The following is a 12,150-nucleotide window of genomic DNA, read 5'->3' as shown; positions in this document are numbered from 1 at the left end:
TGCCTCTATAGGGGTCATCATATAGACTGCACCGTATACACCTGCTGGGACCACTAGTACTACCAGTCACTTATGGAGTAACTGTCCTGCCTCTATAGGTGTCATCATATAGACTGCACCCTGTACGCCTGCTGGGACCACTAGTACTACCAGTCACTTATGGAGTAACCGTCCTGTCTCTATAGGTGTCATCATATAGACTGCACCGTATACGCCTGCTGGGACCACTAGTACTACCAGTCACTTATGGAGTAACCGTCCTGCCTCTATAGGTGTCATCATATAGACTGCACCCTGTACGCCTGCTGGGACCACTAGTACTACCAGTCACTTATGGAGTAACCGTCCTGCCTCTATAGGTGTCATCATATAGACTGCACCCTGTACGCCTGCTGGGACCACTAGTACTACCAGTCACTTATGGAGTAACTGTCCTGCCTCTATAGGTGTCATCATATAGACTGCACCCTGTACGCCTGCTGGGACCACTAGTACTACCAGTCACTTATGGAGTAACTGTCCTGCCTCTATAGGTGTCATCATATAGACTGCACCCTGTATGCCTGCTGGGACCACTAGTACTACCAGTCACTTATGGAGTAACCGTCCTGCCTCTATAGGTGTCATCATATAGACTGCACCCTGTACGCCTGCTGGGACCACTAGTACTACCAGTCACTTATGGAGTAACCGTCCTGCCTCTATAGGTGTCATCATATAGACTGCACCCTGTACGCCTGCTGGGACCACTAGTACTACCAGTCACTTATGGAGTAACCGTCCTGCCTCTATAGGTGTCATCATATAGACTGCACCCTGTACGCCTGCTGGGACCACTAGTACTACCAGTCACTTATGGAGTAACCGTCCTGCCTCTATAGGTGTCATCATATAGACTGCACCCTGTACGCCTGCTGGGACCATTAGTACTACCAGTCACTTATGGAGTAACCGTCCTGCCTCTATAGGTGTCATCATATAGACTGCACCGTATACGCCTGGTGGGACCACTAGTACTACCAGTCACTTATGGAGTAACCGTCCTGCCTCTATAGGTGTCATCATATAGACTGCACCGTATACGCCTGCTGGGACCACTAGTACTACCAGTCACTTATGGAGTAACCGTCCTGCCTCTATAGGGGTCATCATATAGACTGCACCGTATACGCCTGCTGGGACCACTAGTACTACCAGTCACTTATGGAGTAACTGTCCTGCCTCTAAAGGTGTCATCATATAGACTGCACCCTGTACGCCTGCTGGGACCACTAGTACTACCAGTCACTTATGGAGTAACTGTCCTGCCTCTATAGGTGTCATCATATAGACTGCACCCTGTACGCCTGCTGGGACCACTAGTACTACCAGTCACTTATGGAGTAACCGTCCTGCCTCTATAGGTGTCATCATATAGACTGCACCCTGTACGCCTGCTGGGACCACTAGTACTACCAGTCACTTATGGAGTAACCGTCCTGCCTCTATAGGTGTCATCATATAGACTGCACCGTATACGCCTGCTGGGACCACTAGTACTACCAGTCACTTATGGAGTAACCGTCCTGCCTCTATAGGTGTCATCATATAGACTGCACCCTGTACGCCTGCTGGGACCACTAGTACTACCAGTCACTTATGGAGTAACCGTCCTGTCTCTATAGGTGTCATCATATAGACTGCACCCTGTACGCCTGCTGGGACCACTAGTACTACCAGTCACTTATGGAGTAACTGTCCTGCCTCTATAGGTGTCATCATATAGACTGCACCGTATACGCCTGCTGGGACCACTAGTACTACCAGTCACTTATGGAGTATCCGCCCTGCCTCTATAGGGGTCATCATATAGACTGCACCGTATACGCCTGCTGGGACCACTAGTACTACCAGTCACTTATGGAGTAACTGTCCTGCCTCTATAGGTGTCATCATATAGACTGCACCCTGTACGCCTGCTGGGACCACTAGTACTACCAGTCACTTATGGAGTAACCGTCCTGCCTCTATAGGTGTCATCATATAGACTGCACCCTGTACGCCTGCTGGGACCACTAGTACTACCAGTCACTTATGGAGTAACCGTCCTGTCTCTATAGGTGTCATCATATAGACTGCACCCTGTACGCCTGCTGGGACCACTAGTACTACCAGTCACTTATGGAGTAACCGTCCTGCCTCTATAGGTGTCATCATATAGACTGCACCCTGTACGCCTGCTGGGACCACTAGTACTACCAGTCACTTATGGAGTAACCGTCCTGCCTCTATAGGTGTCATCATATAGACTGCACCCTGTACGCCTGCTGGGACCACTAGTACTACCAGTCACTTATGGAGTAACCGTCCTGCCTCTATAGGTGTCATCATATAGACTGCACCGTATACGCCTGCTGGGACCACTAGTACTACCAGTCACTTATGGAGTAACTGTCCTGCCTCTATAGGTGTCATCATATAGACTGCACCCTGTATGCCTGCTGGGACCACTAGTACTACCAGTCACTTATGGAGTAACCGTCCTGCCTCTATAGGTGTCATCATATAGACTGCACCCTGTACGCCTGCTGGGACCACTAGTACTACCAGTCACTTATGGAGTAACCGTCCTGCCTCTATAGGTGTCATCATATAGACTGCACCCTGTACGCCTGCTGGGACCACTAGTACTACCAGTCACTTATGGAGTAACCGTCCTGCCTCTATAGGTGTCATCATATAGACTGCACCCTGTACGCCTGCTGGGACCACTAGTACTACCAGTCACTTATGGAGTAACCGTCCTGCCTCTATAGGTGTCATCATATAGACTGCACCCTGTACGCCTGCTGGGACCATTAGTACTACCAGTCACTTATGGAGTAACCGTCCTGCCTCTATAGGTGTCATCATATAGACTGCACCCTGTACGCCTGCTGGGACCACTAGTACTACCAGTCACTTATGGAGTAACCGTCCTGTCTCTATAGGTGTCATCATATAGACTGCACCCTGTACGCCTGCTGGGACCACTAGTACTACCAGTCACTTATGGAGTAACTGTCCTGCCTCTATAGGTGTCATCATATAGACTGCACCGTATACGCCTGCTGGGACCACTAGTACTACCAGTCACTTATGGAGTAACCGTCCTGCCTCTATAGGTGTCATCATATAGACTGCACCCTGTACGCCTGCTGGGACCACTAGTACTACCAGTCACTTATGGAGTAACCGTCCTGCCTCTATAGGTGTCATCATATAGACTGCACCCTGTACGCCTGCTGGGACCATTAGTACTACCAGTCACTTAACCATGACTTAGCTGTAATCTGGTTTTAATAAATAATTGCTTTCTGATTTTTTACTCTATATTTTGTGGAGGATTATGGGGGCGCCATCTTGTCCCCATCTTGCCTGAGCTTCTCCTCTGATAACAGCATTTGGTGATCTGCTTTCCAGCAGTCTCAGAGTCCTAAGCAGAAATAGGCGACTCGGTGACGTCTATGGGAAGTGGTCTGGACATGCTCAGTGCAGGGAGAGGGAGGAGCTACGCTCTGACATCATCTATTATCAGTAGTGATGTAATGATGGCTGAATGCAGTTATCTATAGAGGAGTTATCTTCTATTGTAATCCTGGCTGTGATGTAAATGAGCTGACTGCTGCTCCGTCAGGATTGGCAAGTGTCAGTCTATTATCAGGCTTAGTGGCCAGAAGGAGAATTGCAGGATGTAGGATTTATAAAGAAATATATAGACGACATGAAACTAAAATATTTGAAATACGTTTAAAATAAAAACTGAAAACTCCATGATGTATTTAAATAACCTTCACCCATTACTCTCAGACCAATAAGCCCTATACCCTGCACCCTGTCACTCTCAGTACAGTAATCTTGTGCCCAGTGAACCTCAGTACAGTGATTCTGTACCCCATTGTTCTCTGTACAGTGACCCTGCACCCCATTACCCCATGTCCATTACCCTCAGTACAGTAATTTTGCACCCCATTACCCTCAGTACAGTGACCCTGCACCCCATTACTCTCAGTACAGTGACCCTGCGACTCATTACCCTCAATATAGCAAACCTGCACCCCATTACCCTCAGTATAGTAACCCTGCACCCCATTACTCTCAGTACAGTAACCCTGCACCCCATTACCCTCAGTACAGTGACCCTGCACCCCATTACTCTCAGTACAGTATCACTGCACCCCATTACCCTCAGTACAGTAACCCTGCACCCCATTACTCTCAGTATAGTAACCCTGCACCCCATTACCCTCAGTATAGTAACCCTGCACCCCATTACCCTCAGTACAGTAACCCTGCACCCCATTACCCTCAGTACAGTGACCCTGCACCCCATTACTCTCAGTACAGTATCACTGCACCCCATTACCCTCAGTACAGTATCACTGCACCCCATTACCCTCAGTACAGTAACCCTGCACCCCATTACCCTCAGTATAGTAACCCTGCACCCCATTACCCTCAGTACAGTAACCCTGCACCCCATTACTCTCAGTATAGTAACCCTGCACCCCATTACCCTCAGTACAGTAACCCTGCACCCCATTACTCTCAGTATAGTAACCCTGCACCCCATTACTCTCAGTACAGTGACCCTGCACCCCATTACCCTCAGTACAGTATCACTGCACCCCATTACTCTCAGTATAGTAACCCTGCACCCCATTACTCTCAGTACAGTGACCCTGCACCCCATTACCCTCAGTACAGTATCACTGCACCCCATTTCTCTCAGTATAGTAACCCTGCACCCCATTACCCTCAGTACAGTAACCCTGCACCCCATTACCCTCAGTACAGTAACCCTGCACCCCATTACTCTCAGTATAGTATCGCTGCACCCCATTACCCTCAGTACAGTATCACTGCACCCCATTACTCTCAGTACAGTAACCCTGCACCCCATTACCCTCAGTACAGTAACCCTGCACCCCATTACCCTCAGTACAGTATCGCTGCACCCCATTACCCTCAGTACAGTATCACTGCACCCCATTACCCTCAGTACAGTAACCCTGCACCCCATTACTCTCAGTACAGTAACCCTGCACCCCATTACCCTCAGTACAGTAACCCTGCACCCCATTACCCTCAGTACAGTAACCCTGCACCCCATTACCCTCAGTACAGTAACCCTGCACCCCATTACCCTCAGTACAGTAACCCTGCACCCCATTACTCTCAGTATAGTAACCCTGCACCCCATTACCCTCAGTACAGTAACCCTGCACCCCATTACCCTCAGTACAGTAACCCTGCACCCCATTACTCTCAGTACAGTAACCCTGCACCCCATTACCCTCAGTACAGTATCGCTGCACCCCATTACCCTCAGTACAGTATCGCTGCACCCCATTACCCTCAGTACAGTATCGCTGCACCCCATTACCCTCAGTACAGTATCGCTGCACCCCATTACTCTCAGTACAGTAACCCTGCACCCCATTAGCCTCAGTACAGTAACCCTGCACCCCATTACCCTCAGTACAGTAACCCTGCACCCCATTACTCTCAGTACAGTATCACTGCACCCCATTACTCTCAGTATAGTAACCCTGCACCCCATTACCCTCAGTATAGTAACCCTGCACCCCATTACTCTCAGTACAGTAACCCTGCACCCCATTACCCTCAGTACAGTAACCCTGCACCCCATTACCCTCAGTACAGTAACCCTGCACCCCATTACCCTCAGTACAGTAACCCTGCACCCCATTACCCTCAGTATAGTAACCCTGCACCCCATTACTCTCAGTACAGTAACCCTGCACCCCATTACCCTCAGTACAGTAACCCTGCACCCCATTACCCTCAGTACAGTAACCCTGCACCCCATTACCCTCAGTACAGTAACCCTGCACCCCATTACTCTCAGTATAGTAACCCTGCACCCCATTACTCTCAGTATAGTAACCCTGCACCCCATTACTCTCAGTACAGTAACCCTGCACCCCATTACTCTCAGTACAGTAACCCTGCACCCCATTACCCTCAGTACAGTAACCCTGCACCCCATTACCCTCAGTACAGTAACCCTGCACCCCATTACTCTCAGTACAGTAACCCTGCACCCCATTAGCCTCAGTACAGTAACCCTGCACCCCATTACCCTCAGTACAGTAACCCTGCACCCCATTACTCTCAGTACAGTATCACTGCACCCCATTACTCTCAGTATAGTAACCCTGCACCCCATTACCCTCAGTATAGTAACCCTGCACCCCATTACTCTCAGTACAGTAACCCTGCACCCCATTACCCTCAGTACAGTAACCCTGCACCCCATTACCCTCAGTACAGTAACCCTGCACCCCATTACCCTCAGTATAGTAACCCTGCACCCCATTACTCTCAGTACAGTAACCCTGCACCCCATTACCCTCAGTATAGTAACCCTGCACCCCATTACCCTCAGTACAGTAACCCTGCACCCCATTACCCTCAGTACAGTAACCCTGCACCCCATTACTCTCAGTATAGTAACCCTGCACCCCATTACTCTCAGTATAGTAACCCTGCACCCCATTACTCTCAGTACAGTAACCCTGCACCCCATTACTCTCAGTACAGTAACCCTGCACCCCATTACTCTCAGTACAGTAACCCTGCACCCCATTACTCTCAGTACAGTAACCCTGCACCCCATTACTCTCAGTACAGTAACCCTGCACCCCATTACTCTCAGTATAGTAACCCTGCACCCCATTACTCTCAGTATAGTAACCCTGCACCCCATTACTCTCAGTATAGTAACCCTGCACCCCATTACTCTCAGTATAGTAACCCTGCACCCCATTACTCTCAGTATAGTAACCCTGCACCCCATTACTCTCAGTACAGTAACCCTGCACCCCATTACCCTCAGTACAGTAACCCTGCACCCCATTACTCTCAGTACAGTAACCCTGCACCCCATTACTCTCAGTACAGTAACCCTGCACCCCATTACTCTCAGTACAGTAACCCTGCACCCCATTACTCTCAGTACAGTAACCCTGCACCCCATTACTCTCAGTATAGTAACCCTGCACCCCATTACCCTCAGTACAGTATCACTGCACCCCATTACTCTCAGTACAGTAACCCTGCACCCCATTACTCTCAGTATAGTAACCCTGCACCCCATTACCCTCAGTACAGTATCACTGCACCCCATTACCCTCAGTACAGTAACCCTGCACCCCATTACTCTCAGTACAGTAACCCTGCACCCCATTACTCTCAGTATAGTAACCCTGCACCCCATTACTCTCAGTATAGTAACCCTGCACCCCATTACTCTCAGTACAGTAACCCTGCACCCCATTACTCTCAGTACAGTAACCCTGCACCCCATTACTCTCAGTACAGTAACCCTGCACCCCATTACTCTCAGTACAGTAACCCTGCACCCCATTACTCTCAGTACAGTAACCCTGCACCCCATTACTCTCAGTACAGTAACCCTGCACCCCATTACTCTCAGTACAGTAACCCTGCACCCCATTACTCTCAGTACAGTAACCCTGCACCCCATTACTCTCAGTACAGTAACCCTGCACCCCATTAGCCTCCTCGATGCTTCTCTCACCTGCTGCCCAATGATTAGAGATCACCATGATGAGAAGTGGAAGCTGCGAGCGAGCAGAGATCACATCAGATATAAGAAAGTAATGAAGCAGAGACAGCATGTAGGAACTAACCCTCCCACACTCGCTGTTAACCCCGATTCTGCCACACTTGCTGCATTAACCAATCAGTGGCTGGCTCTAGGCTGTTCTCAGTGCTGAGCTGTATCAGTGTTATGTCACATCTACAATATATATATATATACAGTATATATATAACCCACTAAGTGCATTACAGGCCCCATCTGTAACTACTGAGCATTGTATATAGCCACAGGGCATATAACCCAGTAGTATCACCTCTGCACAACAATATGCATGGTGCACGGACTATACATGGTGCACGTGTTATATATGGTGTTTGCAATATACATGGTGCACATACTATGCATACAGCATGTACCATATAAAGTGCTGATACTATACATGGTGCACATACTATACATACAGCATGTACCATATAAAGTGCTCATACTATACATGGTGCACATACTATACATACAGCATGTACCATATAAAGTGCTGATACTATACATGGTGCACATACTATACATACAGCATGTACTATATAAAGTGCTGATACTATACATGGTGCACATACTATACATACAGCATGTACCATATAAAGTGCTCATACTATACATGGTGCACATACTATACATACAGCATGTACCATATAAAGTGCTGATACTATACATGGTGCACATACTATACATACAGCATGTACCATATAAAGTGCTGATACTATACATGGTGCACATACTATACATACAGCATGTACCATATAAAGTGCTGATACTATACATGGTGCACATACTATACATACAGCATGTACTATATAAAGTGCTGATACTATACATGGTGCACATACTATACATACAGCATGTACCATATAAAGTGCTGATACTATACATGGTGCACATACTATACATACAGCATGTACCATATAAAGTGCTGATACTATACATGGTGCACATACTATACATACAGCATGTACCATATAAAGTGCTGATACTATACATGGTGCACATACTATACATACAGCATGTACTATATAAAGTGCTGATACTATACATGGTGCACATACTATACATACAGCATGTACCATATAAAGTGCTCATACTATACATGGTGCACATACTATACATACAGCATGTACCATATAAAGTGCTGATACTATACATGGTGCACATACTATACATACAGCATGTACCATATAAAGTGCTGATACTATACATGGTGCACATACTATACATACAGCATGTACCATATAAAGTGCTGATACTATACATGGTGCACATACTATACATACAGCATGTACCATATAAAGTGCTGATACTATACATGGTGCACATACTATACATACAGCATGTACCATATAAAGTGCTGATACTATACATGGTGCACATACTATGCATACAGCATGTACCATATAAAGTGCTCATACTATATATGGTGCACATACTATACATACAGCATGTACCATATAAAGTGCTGATACTATACATGGTGCACATACTATACATACAGCATGTACCATATAAAGTGCTGATACTATACATGGTGCACATACTATACATACAGCATGTACCATATAAAGTGCTGATACTATACATGGTGCACATACTATACATACAGCATGTACCATATAAAGTGCTGATACTATACATGGTGCACATACTATACATACAGCATGTACCATATAAAGTGCTGATACTATATATGCTGCACATACTATACATACAGCATGTACCATATAAAGTGCTGATACTATACATGGTGCACATACTATACATACAGCATGTACCATATAAAGTGCTGATACTATACATGGTGCACATACTATACATACAGCATGTACCATATAAAGTGCTGATACTATACATGGTGCACATACTATACATACAGCATGTACCATATAAAGTGCTGATACTATACATGGTGCACATACTATACATACAGCATGTACCATATAAAGTGCTGATACTATACATGGTGCACATACTATACATACAGCATGTACCATATAAAGTGCTGATACTATACATGGTGCACATACTATACATACAGCATGTACCATATAAAGTGCTGATACTATACATGGTGCACATACTATACATACAGCATGTACCATATAAAGTGCTGATACTATACATGGTGCACATACTATACATACAGCATGTACCATATAAAGTGCTGATACTATACATGGTGCACATACTATACATACAGCATGTACCATATAAAGTGCTGATACTATACATGGTGCACATACTATACATACAGCATGTACCATATAAAGTGCTGATACTATACATGGTGCACATACTATACATACAGCATGTACCATATAAAGTGCTGATACTATACATGGTGCACATACTATACATACAGCATGTACCATATAAAGTGCTCATACTATACATGGTGCACATACTATACATACAGCATGTACCATATAAAGTGCTGATACTATATGTCACGGGATGGTTAGAGTCTATACTATAGGCAATGTGTAATATATATTTCATGTGGAATGTATTCTCTAACCTGTTATATACATCAATGTGTAGTTGGCTGATTAGGGTCTAGTGTGTTAGCACATTGTATGCAAATACCTCTAACTAGTGAGGACCAGTGAGGACAATGGGTGGAGATAATCTGATCAGTGTCTCCAAGAAGATGTTGGATGGTGCATTGTCCATAGTAGACAGGGAGTCTGCTCTCCTTGGTATAGGTGAGGGGGGAAGGATCTGTGACTCAGCCCTTCCTACCCACAGATATAGGTGTAACAGTCTTAGTATATAGTTGTAGCTAGCAGTTAGTATGTGTTAGCCGGCCTGTGCACAGCTCTGCAGAGAGCCAGGATTTAGTTACAGGACCAAGGAGCCAAAGCTATCATTGGATTGTGACTTCTGTGGACTTATTGTTATTACGGTTGATGTGACCGCCGCCGGCTACTAACTTTGTGGATTACAATAAATTGCTGTTGTCTCCCGACCTCTTGCGTCCGTGTTGATTCAAAAGACCATCCGGAGGAAGACGTATACCTTTGCTCCGTGACACTATACATGGTGCACATACTATGCATACAGCATGTACCATATAAAGTGCTCATACTATACATGGTGCACATACTATGCATACAGCATGTACCATATAAAGTGCTCATACTATACATGGTGCACATACTATACATACAGCATGTACCATATAAAGTGCTCATACTATACATGGTGCACATACTATACATACAGCATGTACCATATAAAGTGCTGATACTATACATGGTGCACATACTATACATACAGCATGTACCATATAAAGTGCTGATACTATACATGGTGCACATACTATACATACAGCATGTACCATATAAAGTGCTGATACTATACATGGTGCACATACTATGCATACAGCATGTACCATATAAAGTGCTGATACTATACATGGTGCACATACTATACATACAGCATGTACTATATAAAGTGCTGATACTATACATGGTGCACATACTATACATACAGCATGTACTATATAAAGTGCTGATACTATACATGGTGCACATACTATACATACAGCATGTACCATATAAAGTGCTGATACTATACATGGTGCACATACTATACATACAGCATGTACCATATAAAGTGCTGATACTATACATGGTGCACATACTATACATACAGCATGTACCATATAAAGTGCTGATACTATACATGGTCCACATACTATACATACAGCATGTACCATATAAAGTGCTGATACTATACATGGTGCACATACTATACATACAGCATGTACCATATAAAGTGCTGATACTATACATGGTGCACATACTATACATACAGCATGTACCATATAAAGTGCTGATACTATACATGGTGCACATACTATACATACAGCATGTACCATATAAAGTGCTCATACTATACATGGTGCACATACTATACATACAGCATGTACCATATAAAGTGCTCATACTATACATGGTGCACATACTATACATACAGCATGTACCATATAAAGTGCTGATACTATACATGGTGCACATACTATGCATACAGCATGTACCATATAAAGTGCTCATACTATACATGGTGCACATACTATACATACAGCATGTACCATATAAAGTGCTCATACTATACATGGTGCACATACTATACATACAGCATGTACCATATAAAGTGCTGATACTATACATGGTGCACATACTATACATACAGCATGTACCATATAAAGTGCTCATACTATACATGGTGCACATACTATGCATACAGCATGTACCATATAAAGTGCTGATACTATACATGGTGCACATACTATACATACAGCATGTACCATATAAAGTGCTGATACTATACATGGTGCACATACTATACATACAGCATGTACCATATAAAGTGCTGATACTATACATGGTGCACATACTATACATACAGCATGTACCATATAAAGTGCTGATACTATACATGGTGCACATACTATACATACAGCATGTACCATATAAAGTGCTGATACTATA

The 12,150-nt window shown here is 44.8% G+C and overlaps 1 protein-coding gene across 1 annotated transcript in view; it reads right to left on the bottom strand.

Moving 5' to 3' along the window:
• Positions 1 to 7,691, bottom strand: part of POU2F2 (POU class 2 homeobox 2) — a 74,293-nt gene extending 66,602 nt beyond the window's left edge. The window contains exon 1 of the mRNA XM_075278008.1: positions 7,586 to 7,691. Within this exon, the coding sequence (XP_075134109.1) occupies positions 7,586 to 7,685 (100 nt within the window). The 5' untranslated portion in view covers positions 7,686 to 7,691. The remainder of the gene's footprint in view (positions 1 to 7,585) is intronic.
• Positions 7,692 to 12,150: the final 4,459 nt, after the last annotated feature.

The sequence above is a fragment of the Leptodactylus fuscus genome, chromosome 6 (genome assembly GCF_031893055.1).
Source record: "Leptodactylus fuscus isolate aLepFus1 chromosome 6, aLepFus1.hap2, whole genome shotgun sequence".
Classification (NCBI taxonomy): domain Eukaryota; kingdom Metazoa; phylum Chordata; class Amphibia; order Anura; family Leptodactylidae; genus Leptodactylus; species Leptodactylus fuscus.
This window is presented reverse-complemented; position numbering and strand designations above follow the sequence as displayed.